At 46.2% G+C, this 17,817-nt stretch overlaps 1 protein-coding gene across 3 annotated transcripts in view; it reads left to right on the top strand.

Moving 5' to 3' along the window:
- The window catches only part of nup214 (nucleoporin 214), a 120,674-nt gene that overhangs the window by 10,135 nt on the left and 92,722 nt on the right, over nucleotides 1–17,817 (top strand). For all 3 annotated transcript variants that reach the window (XM_072565949.1, XM_072565950.1, XM_072565948.1), the window contains exons 7-12: nucleotides 2,824–2,927; nucleotides 5,353–5,459; nucleotides 8,131–8,197; nucleotides 10,142–10,268; nucleotides 13,339–13,497; nucleotides 14,414–14,711. In XM_072565949.1, coding sequence (XP_072422050.1) covers nucleotides 2,824–2,927; nucleotides 5,353–5,459; nucleotides 8,131–8,197; nucleotides 10,142–10,268; nucleotides 13,339–13,497; nucleotides 14,414–14,711 — 862 coding nt within the window. The remainder of the gene's footprint in view (nucleotides 1–2,823; nucleotides 2,928–5,352; nucleotides 5,460–8,130; nucleotides 8,198–10,141; nucleotides 10,269–13,338; nucleotides 13,498–14,413; nucleotides 14,712–17,817) is intronic.

Genomic DNA, 17,817 nt, shown 5'->3' with positions numbered 1-17,817 from the left:
TCCTGATTATACAGACTAGCCAGTATTCTGTCTCAGGCCAGGCTTGCTCTGCACACACCCAGTGGGGGAATGTGGGGATCTCTCCTCCACCAAAGCCCCCTCCCCCCAATCCCCACCCCACACACATGGAACAAAGCAACTGTGTGAACAAGACTGTCAGGGAATTCCAGTCACTTGCCTTTTTAAATGCAACAACTCTTTCCGCAATCCTTGGTTCAAGGTAGTCCCCCTCCCATTTTGGACCACAATTCAAAGTAAAACAAAATAAAAGTTTTGATCCTACATAGTTTGGCAAGCCCTTGCTCATTCTGTGTTTTGAAATACATCGCTGTTAATTCTTTGATGATTCCCTGTTTGGGACAGAGTGTCGGCTCTAGGGCCCTCTGGTGGCAGGGCGAAGTTGTTCAATGCTGCAGCCTTTTAATTTCAGCATTTGTCCTGTTGGTGAGGCCACCCTTGGAGTACTGCATTCCCTTCTTGTCTCCCTGCTGTAGGAAGGAGGTTGTGAAACTTGAAAAGGTTCAGAAAAGATTTACAAGGATGTGACCAGGATTTGGTGGGTTTGAGCTGTGGGGAGAGGCTGAAAAGACTCGTGCTTTTTTCCCCAGAGCATCAGAGGCTGAGGGATGACCGTATAGAGGTTTATAAGGTCATGAGGGGCACGGATAGGAAAACTAGACACGTCTATTCTCCAGGTTGGGGGAGTCCAAAACTAGAGGTTTAAGGTGACATGGGAACAATTTAAAAGGGCAACTTTCTTACGCAGAGGGTGGTACGTGTATGGAATGAGCTGCCAGAGGAAGTGATAGAGGCTGGTACAATTACAACATTTAAAAGGCACCTGGATGTGTATATGATTCTGAAACGTTGAGGGGGATATGGGCCAAATGCTGGCAATTGGGATGAGATCAGTTTAGGATATCTGGTTGGTATGGATCAAAGGGTCTGTTTCCGTGCGGTACATCTCTATGCCTCTATAATTTATTGTTTTCTTTTAATAAGTAGGTGATCTTTGGCACCACTGTTTTGATTCTGTCAGTTGTTGGAACTGTCCGATTATAATAAAAGCAGGCAATGGCCATTTGGTCCCTCAACCCTGCTATCTCACTCGGATGGATCATTTTAAACCACTTTGCTCCATGTCTCTCAATACCCTCAATCAACAGCACTCCATTGATCTCAGTCTCAAAAACTCCTTTTACACAATTTGGACAAAGCAAAAATCATTCTGCAGACTACAAGGACTGGAGTTGGCAGGTTTTGTACAGAGTGGGATGCAGCAGAGCAGTTGGTCAGTGGTGGGATTGAGCCCACAGTCATTAGCAACACACTTAACCCACTGTTGCAGCCAGACATGGTCATTCAGGACAGAAATAAGGAGAACTTCTTCTGGGAGTTGTCAATCTGTGGAATTCTTTACCACAGCGGGCTGTACGGGCTGGATCATTCAGTATGTTCAAGGCTGAGATAGACAGATTTTTAATCAGGAAGGGAATCATGGGATTGATGGTGGCTCAGTGGTTAGCACTACTGCCTCACAGCACCAGGGACCTGGGTTCAATTCCAGCCTCAGGTGACTGTCTGGGTGGAGTTTGCATGTTCTCCCAGTGTCTGCGTGGGTTTCCTCTGGGTGCTCTGGTTTCCTCACACAGCCCACAGGGCAGGTTAGGATGAATTGGCAATACTAAATTGCCCCGTAGTGTTCAGGAATGTTTAGGTTAGGTGCACTGGTCAGGGGTAAATATAGGGTAAGGGGAATGAATGGGTCTGGCTGGGTTACTCTTCGGAGTTTTGCTGTGGGCTTGTTGGGCCACATGAATCATGAGTTATGAGGAAAAGTCCGAAAGGTGGAGTTGAGGATTATCAGATCAGCCACAATGCCACTGAATACTGGAACACTCAGTGGGCTGAATGGCCAGCTTCTGCTTCCCTGTCCTGGGACTGCACCTCAGGCTGAGGAAGCTTCTTGCGTGTATAATTTTACCACCCGCCTATAACATTGGCCACTCAAAATACATGTGACTATGCATATTAAGGGGGAAGGCACAGCCTGCCACTCAATAACATCAATCCCGCTTCCCCTCATGTACCTGGTCAGAACAAGTCATTGATCACATTTGTACATTGGTAGCTGTTCCTTGCAGAACCAGCCTTAGGGGAGACCACTGTGCTGTACGCTTGACCCAAAGGTGAAAGCTGTCCACTGAACATCCCAATGAGGTGTCCCTAAATCGGAGAGTGATTGAATTGCTGCCTGAGGGAGGAGTTCCCATGTGGCTGGCTCCTGGCAATGGGCAGATCACTACCCTCTCTGGATTGCTGTTGTTCGCTCGGTGGGTGTTTGCAGTTCTGCTGTGTGCTGCTGCTCATGACCTCCCAGGGGTAGACACCGAACGGCAAGCACGGAATTTCAAAGGCGATTCCTCATCTTCTCTGACCATGACAGAGTGCTGTACAGTCGGCAGGGTGGAGTTACTGTCAGCATGAGGTAAAATGACGAGAAGTTCAATGGTTGAAACACAGTTGCAACGATCGCTCTTCCCCCATTAAAGATAATGTGGGAACTTCCCCATAACAGGGCACTTACTTTGTGTCAAACTGTATACACTGCTGCACCCCACACACACAACTGCTCTACGTTTGGGTGTAGGCTGAGTAGTGCTTTCAATTAAAAACTAAATGTTCACTTTTAAATCCCAGGGCTGCTGCACAGGAATGCTGACACCTTGCTGTGCCCGGCCTCTTTTGACAGAGGGTTTGAGTGTGACACTAGGGCTGGCAATCCCTCTGTATTCCTAAAGTTGAGTCATTTTCTTTTGGCAGTGTTGGATATCTGTTGGATCAGCACGTACGTTTTTGCGGTGGTTTATGTGGCTGCGGATGGATCATTGGAAAACCCTCCTGAGCTTGTGATGGTCTCCCTGGCGGTAGGTGCACACTTTGACTTTCACACCAACCTCATGTGTCAACCCTCTAATATCCACCCTTCCCTCTCCCCCCCCCCCCCCCCCCCCCCCCCCCACACACACTCAGGCACGCACACGTATGTACGTTTTCTTTCTGTCTCTCTCTCTCTCGCTCACTCGCGCACATGGGACACACTGTCTTTTGACTGGTTTGACAGTGCTGTATGAATGTAGGTCTTCAGCTCAACTCACAATACCCAATGTCAGAGATGGTGGGATTAGGGCCTGTTCTCGAGAATGAGGTGTAACATCCTGACTGATGCTTCCTTTGCTATCCTGGGGGGAGACCATCAGGTGAGCTTTGAAATGAAGGCTAAAATAAAACCAAGAACTGGGGACGCTGGAGATCTGAGACAGAAACACAAATTGCTCGTAAAACTCGGCAAGTCTGTGGGAAGAAAGCACAGTTGTTTCTGTTTCATGTCTGCTGACCTATCATCAAAACTCTAATGAAGATTATATCAAACTTGAAATGTCGACTCTTGCTTTCTCTCCAGGTGGCTGTGCTTTCTGACCAGACCTGCTGAGTTTCTCCATCAGTTGCTGTTTTTGCTTCAAATGAAGGCCTGATCTGCTCTCTCATGTGGCATCACTCTGAGAAGTTCCACAGGCCTTCCCTGCCGAGTCCCGGGACAATGTTCATGCCTCAAAGCAACCTTGTCACCTACCAAGCGCAGATTGCTGGTCTGAAACTACCGATCGAACAAATAGGTTGCGGGTGACCACATTTCCAAAGTACTTGATCAACTGTGGAATACTTTGGGCCATCCTGAATTATTTTCTCCTTTATCTTTTGATGGGGTCTAGTCATTGTTGCTCATTTTAACCATCTTGGTGAAAGTTGTGGAGTCAGAGCTTTTAACAGCATGGACTGAGGCCCTTCGGCCTGTCATCATGCATCCATCTATTTTACTCTGACTTTGCACCATAGCCATGTATACTTTGGCATTTCAAGTGTTCATCTAAATAATTGGAATCATCGAATCCCTACAGTGTGGAAACAGGCCCAACAGCCCAACAAGTCTATACTGACCCCCCCGAAGAGTTACCCACCCAGACCCATTCCCCTACCCTATTATTCTACATTTACCCCTGACTAATGCACCTAACCTACACATCCCTGAACACCAAGGGCAATTTAGCATGGCCAATTCACCAAACCTGCACATGTTTGGACTGTGGGAGGAAACCCACGCAGACACGGGGAGAACATGCAAATTCCACACAGACAGTCGCCCGAGGCTGGAATTGAACCCGGGTCCCTGGTGCTGTGAGGCAGCAGTGTTAACCAGTGAGCCACTGTGCATTCCCTTAAATATCTGGAGCGTTCCTGTCCCGACCTCCCTTTTAGACAGTGAGTTCCAGAAACCTAACCCCCTTTGGGTGAGAAATGTTTTCCTGCTCCTTAAACTGTGTCCCTTGTTATTGACCCCTGGACGAAGGGCAAGTGTTTCTCCCCATCTACACTGTTTGTGTTCCCTCAGAGGTTTGTACACCTCCATCCACCTCAGCATTCAGGAAGTAAGAAGCTTTCCTGAACTGTTGCTCTCTGTTTTGTCCAGACACTCCCACAATGTGGTTGGAAAGGGATTTCCAGGATTTTTTACCCAGTGACATTGAAGCATTGGTGAATTAGATCCATGTGATGATGTGGGGGGGGGGCTTGCAGGCAGCGTTCCTGGCTGTCTCCTGCTTTGCTCCCGAGTGGTCCAGGTGGTAGCTTTGGAATGTGTTGCCAAAGGAGCCGTGTATTGCTGCATTGCACCTTGTCGCTGGTACACCCTGCTTCTGTTCTGCATCAGTGTGACAGGAATGAGTTTTGAGGGCAGTGGATGGGATTCTAGCTTCTGCAGTGTTGAGCTTCCTGAGTATTGTTTGAACTGTGCAGGCTGTCCAGGCAAGTGGGGAGTAGCCCATCACACTCCAGACTTGTACCTTGTAGATGGTGGGCGGGCTTTGAGGACTCAGGAGATGAGTTACTTACCTCAGAATTGCCAGTTTCTGACCTGCTGTTGTAGGTACTTATTCTGAAATGTGCTGTGTAAATATAAGTTTATTTGTTCTTGAACCGTCTATGCCATTGAGGAAACTTTGACAGAATATGCTACAGAGCAGTGTGAGTCAGGCCATTGTTGCTAGGGTAACGAGGCTGTGCTGGGCCTGGTAAACAAAGTCAAAGAGTAGGTTGGCCTGTTCCCCTGGGAAATGGTTATTGAGAAAGAGACAGGGGTGTTAAGCTGCTGCAGAGCTTCTCTTTAAAGAATTGTCACCATTGGCATCTCACAGTGCTGAGCGTTGGCACCATTTATTGCTGATACAGTTTAATGTGAATATATATAAATCCTTTTCCATTGGTGATGAAATGAAAGTGTGCTTTATTTTTCAGAAAAAGGATGAGAAACGAGAGGACCAGTTCTTAAACTTTAATGACCTGTGCTTTGGGATATCGACTGAGAGGCAGCACCACTACTACCTGCACTACTTTGAGTATTGGTAAGTTGAGGGCAACTTTCATTCACAATGCACTGGGTGAATGTGTGAAATTGATAAGATTCAGAGTACAAGTCACACCTGGCAGATTGGATTCGACCTCCAGACATGGTAGGTGCAACTTGTCCCCGGAATCACTTTGTTTTCTCAGTGGGCCATGACAGCAGAGCCTGGCTCTGATCATTCCCCCAGCCTCAGTATGTACAGGTAGCTCAGGGAACGGTGACATGCATCACAAGGGACTTGAGGAGGAGCCAGCTCCTTCACAGTGGCTGGGTGTGTAGGGGAATGCAATCTTCTGCAAAGAACTGGGAAGTGACTTATCTTGGTAAGAACAAGGGAGAAACACAGTAAAGGTGTTTGTGGTATAATGTGCGTTTCATCAACACTAATTGGCTATAACACAATTGACAATTGTTTGGATAACGCAAGCTTTCCACTGAGCAGGTTTAGCGATTTTCTGTTAGCGAGCTTCTGCGGTGTGATTTTCCACAGTGGGTTTCCATAGTGCAAGGCTGCAGAGGAATACAACTGTTGTGTTACACCAGAACGCCCTGTAATAAGCCAATTTCGAATCCTGAGCATAAACAGAGCAAAACGGACCAAAATATGGAAGTTACGCAGAAACGTGGCAAACCACTGGCTGTTGCAACAGGAATATTGTGTCCAATTCTGGGCGTCGTGCGTCAGGAAGGATACAGAGGTGCTGGCGGGACACAAAAGGTGGGCCTGAATGGTTACGGGGACAAAGGCGGTCAGTTCCCTGGACAGACTGGAGAAGAGGAAAGGAGATTTGGTAGCAGCCTTCAGGTTCATGAGGGGAGTGGACAGAGCTGATAGGAACTGTTCCCATTGATGGAAGGGTCAGGAAGTGGAGGGCAACAGGTCAAAGTGATTGGCAGAAGGAGCCAGTGGTGAGTCGAGAACGATTGTGTTCCCCATGTGGAGTGGTTAGCGACTGTCTGAGTGTGTCGTGGAGGCAGATTCAGTTGTAGCTTTCGAAAGATGATTATCTAAAATGCAGTAATTTGCAAGGGGCTGTTGTTTGTCACATCTCTCGTGGCTATTCCTGGGAAGGTCGCCAAACTGAGAGACTTTCAGAGAGCAATGAAGTGTCAACCACGTCGCTGTCGATGCGAAGTGATAGGTCACCCAGACTGGATATGATATTCTTGCCTTCAGAGTATTAGAAGGATACCAGGCAGCTTTTTCCGGCAATCCACAGTAATTTCATGGTCACCATCACTGATGACTGCCTTACAATTCTAAATTTAGTAATTACTTCACTTCAGATTCCACTGCTGCCGTGGTAGGATTGGGGCCCACCTCCCCAGAGCGTCACCCTGTGTCTGTACGTTACTCACCCACTTCAGCACTGTCCATCTGCCCCAGTCCCAGATCGCATTGGCTGATTTCGAGTTTGAAGTTGGGAGCAACCAGAGAAGATGCAGTATACTGTACACTCACCTCAGAGCCAGAGTGCCCTGGGATTTGGCTCTATTTGAGAGCCTTTGTGCTGAATTCAGACCGATACTGTTAGCACCGATGTGGCTCAACAGAGTTGGAGCTGCCGACCTGCGCTCTCAGTAAAACATAAAGGCATCACTTTGAAGAAGAGCAGCTCTCCCCTGCTGATCTGGCCAATATTCATCTCCCAAACAACAACACAACCAGATTCATAGAATCCCTACAATATAGAAACAGGCCATTGGTCCAATAAGTCTATACTGACCCTCCAATGAGTAACTCACCCTATCACTCTACATTTACCCCTAACTAATGCACCTAACCTACACGTCCCTGAACACTACGGGCAATTTAGCATGACCAACTCACCTGACCTGCACATCTTTGGACTGTGGGAGGAAGCCAGAGCACCCGAAGGAAACCCACGCAGACACGGGGAGAATGTCTAAATTCCACACAGTCAGTCACCCAAGGCTGGAATCAAACCTGGGTCCCTGGCGCTGTGAGGTTGCAGTGCTCGCCACTGAGCCACCCAGGATTTGGTGATTCTTCATGGTTTGTGGGAGTTTGCTGCTTGCACCTTGGCTGCTGCAGTCCCGACATTCAGCACTTAGACAGTAAACCGATTTGTGGTGGGGCCATCTTCAAATGGTGAAAGGCATTCTATAAGTGAAGGGTTTGGTTAGGGTCCAGTGGCATGTTAATGATAGTACATGGAGCAGCCCTTGGATAAGATACGTTTCCAAACTTGGCGGGTCTGTGTTTCAAAATGCAGTGCTGGAGAAACTCTGCCAATCTGGCAGCATCTGTGGAAAGAGAAACCGAATTAACATTTCCAGTCCAATGACTGCTACTTTGGTAGCACCTGCAACATTTTGCTTTTATTTGATTAGTCTGCAGTCCATTTGGCCAGTGCATTACGCAGTTGTCTCGTTTAAAAAACTATTTGACAGAGGCTGTTCAAGGTTTTGCATTGACCTCACCTGCAGTTAAATTGTGAACAGATTACTGAGCCCTCTCAACAAGTTTGCTGTGTAGGTCTCTGTTGTAAATGAGCTCACTCTAAAGCAGTTAAAACATTTCATGGTGAAGATTTTGCAGAATAAAAGATGATTTTGTTTTAGCCTTGAATGTCTAGAACTGGGCTGGGTTTGGTTCTGAGGTGAATACTGACTGCAGTGTCCAATTCATGCTGTGCTATTTACAGGGATCTTATCTTGGCCTCTTCAGCTGCATCAATTGAAGTCAGCATTGTTGCTCGGCAACCCGATAAGGTAACACTACTGGTTTCCAAAGGCTTTTTTAAACTGAAGTAATTTGTACATTAGCAATGAATAGGATCTGGATTTTTTTTAAAAACCTCTTCTTGAGATGAGTGTCACTCATAAAACCAAAGAAAGCTTTTCACTGTATTTTATTGTCTTACTGTAAAATACACATGGCAATAAAATAAGTTAGTTTTTTCATCCTTTACTGCTCATCTCGGATTGCCCTTGAGCTGAGTACCTTGATCAGCTGTTAGAGGGCAGTTAGGAATCGGCCGTAGTGCTGTGGGTCTGGAGCCACTTGTGGGTCAGACCAAGTGAGGATGGCAGATTCTCCATCTGAAAAGTACATCAGTCGAGAATCATTGTCATGGTCACCATTACTGACAGGAGCTTTATCTTCTGTTGTAGAATCAGAGAATCCCTACGGTGTGGAAGCAGGCCCGTTGGCCCAACACGTCCACACCGATCCTCCGAAGAGTAATCCACCCAGACCCATTCCCATTGCTCTACATTTTCCCCTGACTAATGCACCTAACCGACACATCTCGGAACACTATAGGCAGTTTAACTTGGCCAGTTCACCTGACCTGCACATCTTTGGATTGTGGGAGGAAACCGGAGCATCCAGAGGAAACCCACGCAGACACTGGGAGAATGTGCAAACTCCACACAGTCAGCTAAGGCTGGAATCGAACCTGGGTCCCTTGCTGTGAGGCGGCAGTGCTAACCACCGAGCCACCTTACTGCCCTGTTTTAGGAACTGATTTCAAATATCTTTAACTCCTGTGGTGGGATTTGAATTCTATCCCCAGTGTTACGGGTGGCCCGGTGGCTCAGTGGTTAGCACCGCCATCTCTCAGCACCAGGGACCCAGGTTCGATTCCAGCCTCGGGCGACTGTCTGTGTGGAGTTTGCACATTCTCCCTGTGTCTGCGTGGGTTTCCTCCGGGTGCTCCAGTTTCCTCCCACAGTCCAAAGACGTGCAGTTTAGGGTGAATTGGCCGTGCTAAATTGCCCATAGTGTTAGGTGCATTAGTCAGAGGGAAATGGGTCTGAGTGGGTTACTGGGAGGGTCGCTGGACTTGTTGGGCCGAAGGGCCTGTTTCCACAATGCACAGAATCTAATCTAATTTTCGCTTGGGATCTGGATTACTAATCCAGCAACTTCACCTTGAGACCACCAAAACATGACCATTGTGGTTCCAGTGTAGATGCTTGATCCCGGGAGCACAGAGGCACAAGCTATAATGGTAGTGATGTTGGTCACCAAGGCCATTGAACAAAGCACTGGGGTTCACATCTCCAGACAGAAGAGTTAGGTCAAACTCATATTGAACCTTGGCTCGACCACATCTGCTGTCTTGGGTGATCAGTTTCCATCTCCCTGGTATTGAAACACTGGAAATGGTGCAGGTAACAAAGGTTTGGAGATGATACCACGTACTGCTCCATTACACCGACAAAGGAAGGCTAAACAGGCTGGGGCTCAAAAGAGAAAGTTGGTTATCTGATGGAGGGCGTTCTTTGAGATTGTGAGGTGACTTGGTTGGGTTGACAAGGAGAAATGCTTTCACTTCCTGGGAAAACCAAAGCAAGGGGCCATACGTATGAGTTTTGAATAAATCCAATCGAGAATTCAAGAGCACATTGTTAGCCAAAGAAAATGAGGAGAATGTGGTATTCACCACCAAATGGAGTGGCTGAGGGAAATTTGATAGAACCATGAGGAATAAGAGATTTGAACGCCGTGCTGCGAGGGATTAGATCATGCAGCAGCGAGGGGAGATACAAGTCTTCTACCTGTGATGTGTTTTTTAAAAACCACTTTTGGTCATTGCTGGATGGACCCAGCATTTATTGCCCGTCCCTATTTGTACCTTGAGAGGGTGGTGGGGAGCTGCCCTTGTACACTTTTTGCAAGTCTCTGAATGTTCTTCGCTTCTCGTTCAGGTCAACTGGGAAGTCTGGGTCTTGGAAGATGCAGCCCGTGCAGAATTCCCTGTGACTGACAATAGCGATGACACAATGCCAGTTGGTATTGGTGTTGACATCACCAATCAGCAAGCAATCATCATAGGTGAACTTTTCACTCTTGGTTTATGAATAGATGTTTATGATGGTATTTATCTGTGCATGATTAGCTGTTGTTAGCCCTAGATGTGATAGGAATGGGCATCACTGGGGTAAACTGGACCCATTCTAAGCAGTGATCTTTTACCTCAAACCTGAGAAGATGGCATCTCTGACATTGCTGCATTCCCTCAGTTCCAGTCCTGAGTGGGCCGTCCTCGATTTTCTGAAGTCCCCTGGGGTGGGACTGAGCTTGCACCTTTTTGATTTGGACTGTATGCCATTGAGGTGCACTTTGTGGAGGTTGGAACACAGAACATTACAGCACAGTCCAGGCCCTACAGTCCTCGATGTTGTACCGCCCTATGAAACCAGTCTGAAGCCCATCTAACCTACACCTCATCCATGTGCCTATCCAATGACCATTTAAATGCCCATAAAGTTGACGAGTGTACAACTGTTACAGGTAGTGTGTTCCATGCCCCTACTATTCTGAGTAAAGAAACTACCTCTGTCATCTATCACCCCTCAATTTACAGCTATGTCCCCTCATGCTAGTCATCACCATCATCAGAAAAAGGCTCTCGCTGTCCACTCAATCTAACCCTCTGATTATCTTCTATCTCTCAATTAAGTCACCTCTCAACTTTCTTCTCTCTAACAAAAACAGACTAAAGTCCCTCAGCCTTTCCTTGTAAGACCTTCCCTCCATACCCGCCAATGTCCTAGTAAATCTCCTCTGAACCATTTCCAAAACTTCCACATCCATGCCGACCATAATCCCAAACTAAGCTAGTCACTTTTGCCTGCTCCCTGGTCCATATCCCTCCAAACCTTTCCTATCTGCGATCTTATCCAAATATCTTTTAAATGTTGTAATTGTACCTGCAGCCACCACTTCCTCAGGATGTTCATTCCACATGCAAGCCACCCTCTGTGTAAAAAATTTGCCCCTCATCTCTTTTTTTTTAAATCCTTCATCCTAGGGAAAAATTAACTAACATTAGCTCTGTCTGTATCTCTCATCGTTTCATAAACTTCTGTAAGGTCACCTCCCAACTTCCTACACTCCAGTGGAAAACGTCCCAGCCTATCGAGCCTTTCTGTAGAACTCAAAGCTTCCATACCCAGTAACATCCTGGGAACTCTTTTCTGACTCTACTCCAGCTTTAACAATATCCTTCCCAGAACTGGGTGACCAGAAGCTTCCAAGGTTTGAACTTGGCCAAAATTGGGGATACTCTCCAAATTCACCTCCTATGCCAGGACTTTCCAGCAAAGTCCTGAAAACATCGTTAAGAATTTCAAAGCTCTGATCTGAACCTCTGCCATGGTTACAATGCTTCAGACTCTGGAGAGGACCTAATAACCGATGGGGTGAAAATTCCCACCCACTTACTAACAGCACTGGTTTCTAAATGTTGAGTGCAGAGTATGCGTGGAAGCAGCTGGTGGAAGGGGAGTGACTCAACTCGCTGGTGTCTAATTACCAGGGGCTGTGAACTGCAGTGAAAGTTTAATCTACAATTATTCACAATGGAAGGCCCCGTCTAGTTCTAAATGCCCAACGTTGTACTAGCGTTTCAGGGAATGTGAAGTAGTAGAGATGACCCTGCTCCATCCACCTGGTTAGTGCTTTGCATTTTGATTGGAAGTTGTCTCCTCCGAGATAGATGGGGGTGTGGGATAAACAATTGGAACAGAGCATCAACTGAAGGGAGGAACTCATTGAAAAGTAAAAATCACAACGGGCCATGGTTACAGTATCTCTGACACAGGAGAAAGCCATTCAGGGGCATGGGAACTATCGGATAGAGGCATTGTTCCTGAACTAGTAATCCAGGGACACAGGGAATGCTGTGGGGAGCCATGGCAGATCATGACATTTCAATTCAAAATGAAAACTTATTTGGAATTAGGTCGTCTAATAACGACCATGAAATATTGTCAATTGTTGGAAAAATCCATGTGTGGGTGAACTATCTTTCTGGGGAATTCCTCTTCCCTCTAACAGCCATTCCAAAGTTGACACATACAGTGATAGTCGGTGAGCCCTGGCTCCCTACTCTCCAGCCAGAACTTCTCTGGGGGAGGAACGGCTGGGCACCAGGTGATGATCGACGGTAATGTCGTGGGAAAGGTCAGAGGTCACACAAGACCTGGGTATCGTCCCACTGGTTTATTTGAAACCACAAGCTTTCAGATGGGAGCGTTGCCCCCTCCATCAAGTGAAGTCGAGGGAAGGGGAATTCAAGACCTTGTTGCTTGGCACCACTCACTGCAGCAGACTGTAATCCATCACTGCGAGCAATTATCACCACCCCAAACACTTACACACACCAATGTGAAGAGAAAATTTAGTCCATCAATTTAAATTAATTTGTTTGTTCTTATTTTTGCATCTTCTAAATTCCCGTGTCCACATTGCACTTGGACTTGTTTTTGTGAATTTATTATATTCTGTCAGCAATGAAAATAATCTGACAGGGTGTGTAAAATAGTTGTCATTGTCATAGAAGATGCATCTTTATTCGATGTGCCTCAGTGACTGCGTACCCCCACTATCTCTGCAATCTTGTCCAGCTCTTGAGTCTTTGCTGGCTCTACTTGGATAACTTGGCCTTTTGAACCAGCCCGGTTTAGGTGTTACACCAGTTGGCAGCTATACCTTCAATTGTCAAGGCTCTGAGCTTTGGAATTCCCTCCCATCTGTTTTCTTTTTGCTTCTTAACACTCTGACTGAACTTACTGCCATTGATGATAATTTCATGGTCATCCACTACAGACCGCAGCTTTCCAAGACTTATTAACTGAGTTCACGTTCGACCTCCTGCCAGGATAGGATTTGAATCCCTGACCCCAAAGCATTCTTGTGGAGTACTAGTCCAGCGATATCACCATTACAGTGCCATGTCCCCTGCTCGTAAGAGTATTTGATAATTGCATACACTGTGGCATCCATTTACTTAGTTTTGAATGAAACAAACATAGAATTGACCAGACCTTTAAAACTGGTTTTCAGTTCAGCTGGGTGTTTTAAAACATCCTTAAATGAAATCCATTTTCTCTTTTTGCAGGCAATGAGAAGACTTTCCCTCCTTCTCCAATCTTGATATTGCTTTCAACAGATGGGCTCCTATGTCCCTTCTATATGCTCAACTCTGTACCTGGAATGAAGACACCAGTGAGGTCACCAGTTTGCCCACACATTGAAGGGGAGAGAGAACCCAAGCCAGGTATCGGTTACACCCACAGCCTACAGACGAAATACCCACGACCATCGAATTTTAAGTGTGAAACAACATCATTTGACTTATTTGCAACTGTGCTGACTCTCTGAAAGAACTGGTCACTGGGTCTTATTATTATTGATTTTCACTTCTGAATAGTTCAATCCCAGCTCCAGATATTTGTCCCTTTGCACCTGTGTCCCGTTTGTCTCAGAAGGGCTGTCTTTGTAAAGATGGGTTAAGTTCAGGTCCACATTTGCCCTTTTATATGGAAGATCTTACAGCTCTATTTTGAAGAGGAGCAGGGAATTTTTAGTTATCCTGAATAATATATACTCTTTTGCGCTAAACAACTGATTGTCTAAATTTGGAGGCTCATTGCTGTTGCACTGAAGAAAATGTTGGCAGCTGATTTGCACATGGGAAGGCCCCACAAAGAGTCATTGATGAAGGAGATCACATTGTTTTTGGTGATGTCTCTTGAGGGATAAGTACTTGCTGGGACATGGGGTATGACCTTGTGGGAAGTGATGGCATAGTGGTATTATTTCTGGACTGTTAATCCAGGGGACCGGGTTCAAATCCCACCATGGCAGATGACGGAATTTGAATTTAATAAAAATATAGACTTAAGAGGCTAATGGTGACCGTGAATCCATTGTCGATTGTCCGAAAACGCCATCTGGTTCACTAACATCCTTTTAAGGAAAGAAACTGCCATCGCTCCCTGGTCTGGCCTACGTGTGACTCCAGACCCACAGCAATGTGGTTGACTCTGGCATGTCCTCTGGGCAGTTAGGGACGGGCAGCAAACGCATGCCCAGCCAGCACCACCCTCATCCTGAGAATGAATTTGAATCAAAGTATAATGATAATGCTGTGTTGAAGATCTTGCCGTTAAGTGTTTTGCCTTGCCTTCCAGCTCAGGTATCAATACCTGCCCAGTCAGTACTGATGCCATCGCACATTACAACTGCTTTGCCCCAGGAGTCTGCGGTGGCCATGCATCCGCCGGCTTCCTTCCGTCCATCTGTGCTGCCAGTCATCCTGCCGTCCTTCCCCAACTTCCCAAGGGTACCTGCCCAGACGCCACATCCCAAAGACATGCCGACTGCTGAAGTTAAAATCGAGCTGGAGGAAGTGTCCTCTTCGAGTGACAGTCAAGGACCTGGTGCCTCTGGAGCAAAGCTGAGTTCGGTACCACCTGCCAAATTTGTCAGGCAAGTTTGTGTTGTTCCTCCCTGTCTTGTCGAATCACATCGAGCCCCTCAGTTCAGAAACAAGTCTTTGGGTTATGTGACCTCATGCTGGGGTTTATGCCGTCTTTCTTGTGTAATCCTTTCCTGCCCCATCTTCACTTCTCATTCTTCCACGAGGAAGCCAAAAGCGAATGGATTTAATCAGCAGATCTGGCACTCCCTGTGGAAAGAGAAACCGTTACCAGTCATGGTTTAATGACCTTTCATCAGAACTTTTCCTTCTCTCTTCTGAGTTCATCCAGCTTTCCCTTAAATGCGTCTGTGCAATTCAGACCAACTACTCAACGCAGTAGCAAGTTCCAGATTACAGTCAAACTGCTTAAAGAAATTTCTCTTGAAATCTCAGTTGGATTCTTGAATGTTGTCCGTCAGGCTTCCCTATCATAGAAAGGAACCCTCATCTATTTGGTCTTTGCTGTCATGGATAATCTTTTAACTTTAGATTTATCCTTTTCCTTAGATGAAATTATAGAAGATGTGGTTAGTAACTTTGCGGATGTCACTAAAATTGATGGTGTAGTGGACAGTGACGAAGGTTACCTCAGATTACAAAGAGATCTTGATCAGTTGAGCCAATGGGCTGGGGAGTGGCAGGTGGAGTTTAATTTGGATAAATGTGAGTTATTGCTCCTTGGTAATACCAACAAGGACAGGATTGGTACAATTAAAACTAGGGCCTCAGCTAGTTCTGTAGAACAGAGAGAACCAGGGATTCAAGCACACGGTTCTTTGAAGTTTGCATCGCAGGTGCACTTTCCTTAATTGCTTAGACCTTTGACTACAGGAGTTGGGATGTCACGTTGAGGTTGTATAGAACATTGGTGAGGCCTTTTCTGGAGCACTGTGTCCAGTTCTGGTTGCCCTGTTATAGGAAGGATATTGTTAGCAAAGAACCTTACAGCACAGGAACAGGCCGATCCATATCTATCCAAACCTGCCGCCTATTTCCTAAGGATCTGTATCCCGTTGCTCTCTGCTCATTCATGTATCTGTCTCAATACATCTTAAATGAAGCTATTGTTGTCACCCCTACCACCTCCACTGGCAATACATTCCAGGCCCCCACCACCCTCTGCAATAAGAGCTTTCCACGTATGTCTCCCCTAACTTTTTTTGCTCTCACTTTGAACTCGTGACTCCCAGTAATTGAGTCCCCCGTTCTGGGAAGAAGTTTCTTGCTATCCACCCTGTCCAGACCGCGCATGATTTTGTAGACCTCAATCAGGTCCCCTGTCAACCACCACCTTTCCAACAAAAATAATCCTAATCTACTCAACCTCTCCTCATAGCTAGCCCTATCCATACCAGGCACCCTGGTGAACCTCCTCTGCACCCTCTCCAAAGCATCCACATCCTTTTTGGTAACATGGCGACCAGAACTGTATACAGTATTCCAAATGTGGCTGAACCACATTAAGTTGGAGACGATTCAGAAAAGATTTAGTAGAATGTTGCCGGGAATGGAAGGTTTGAGTTATAGGGAGAGGCTGGACAGGCTGGGACTTTTATCACTGGAGTGTAGGAGGTTGTGAGGTGATTTTATAAACATTTACAAAATCATGAGGGGCATAGGTAAGGTGAGTGGTAGGGGTCTTTTCTCTGGGATGGGGGATCTCAAGACCAGGGGCTGTATTTTTAAGGTGAGAGGAAAAAGTTTTAAAAAGAACATGAGGGATAATTTTTTTTTTAACACAGTGGTTAGTGTGTGGCATGAACTTCCAGAGGGAGTGGTGGATGTGGGTATAGTGAAAACATGTAAGAGACATTTGGATAAGTACGTGAATAGGAAAGGGTTGGAGGGATATGAGCCAGGAGCAGGCAGCTGGGACTGGTTTAGTTTGGGATTGTAGTCAATATGGACTGTTTGGAGCAAAGGGTCTGTTTCCGTGCTGTGTGACTATTGCCTTTTCTTTTTCGCTTTCGGTAATGCTGTGAAATTATTTGGAACATGCTGACCACAACATGGCTTAACATTGAGAACGAGTCTTTAAGGTTTGAAGTGAATGTGTCAGTGGAGAGTTTGAAAGCAGTCGCAGTCAGTCTGCTGTGAAATTAGCTGCCCAGCCTGGATTCCAGAATTCTAAAAGGCTACTTTGGTAAAGGTAAACTATCCAATCCTGCCTTCACTTCATGTCGGAATCTGGCATCTGACTTGAGCCATGATTTGTCAGTTGTTAAGCCTTTTCCACAGTGAAGCGTTTTTTAAGCATTCAGGGATATGGGCTTCCCTCACTGGGACTGCGTTTGTTGCCCATCCCTAATTGCTCTTGAGAGGACGGTGGTGAGCTCTTTTGAAGAAATCTGTCATTCATTTAGTATAGGTGTGCCCATGTTCATTTGGGAAGGAACTTCCAGAACTTGGACCCAGTGAGGGGGAGAAAATGACTGTATGTTCCTAAGTCAGGATGCTGGGCGGCTTGAAAGAGAACTTGCCGACTGTGGTGTACCTACTGCCCTTGTCATTCTTGATGGTAGTGATCAAGAGCACGGATTGCCAGCTCTAGGTAAGGCCCCCTTGCAGTGGGGTGCCCTGGTAGAGGAGGGAAAGTGAGGGGAAGTAGGGCTCCATATTGGGATCCAATTTCAGCACCGCATGTTCCACAAAAAAACATCAAAATAATGATCTGTTTCCCAGTCAGAGAGAAGTCTTTCCAATTGTAATGTACACTGAGTCACTTTCAGCTCTCGCTGTGGAAGTAGTAAGTGTAGTGGGGTGGGTATCTCGTGCCTCCCTGAGACCAGGATAATAGAACCTCCAGCTGAAACTCTATCCTCAATACCTCTGACACTGTAATCTTTGAGACTTGCTGCAGAGTTTTGTCGCTGAAGAACAAGATTCTGAAGAAGGGTCATTGGATTTCAAATGTTAACTCTGCTCTCTCTCTCCACAGGTGCGGCCAGACCTGCTGAGTTTTTCCAGCAAATTCTGTTTTTAATAACAATATGGAATGCATCTTTGAGAGCTGTGCTCTTTGTGCTATCTAATGCTGACATTTGTCGGATATGCAGTTATAAAGTTATACCTTGTTGTTTTGGTATCCTTTGTCGAAGAAAGTAATTTCTCTCT

The sequence above is a fragment of the Chiloscyllium punctatum genome, chromosome 49 (genome assembly GCF_047496795.1).
Source record: "Chiloscyllium punctatum isolate Juve2018m chromosome 49, sChiPun1.3, whole genome shotgun sequence".
NCBI lineage: Eukaryota > Metazoa > Chordata > Chondrichthyes > Orectolobiformes > Hemiscylliidae > Chiloscyllium > Chiloscyllium punctatum.
Note: the sequence above shows the minus strand (reverse complement) of the source record. Positions and strands in the feature narration are given on the sequence as shown.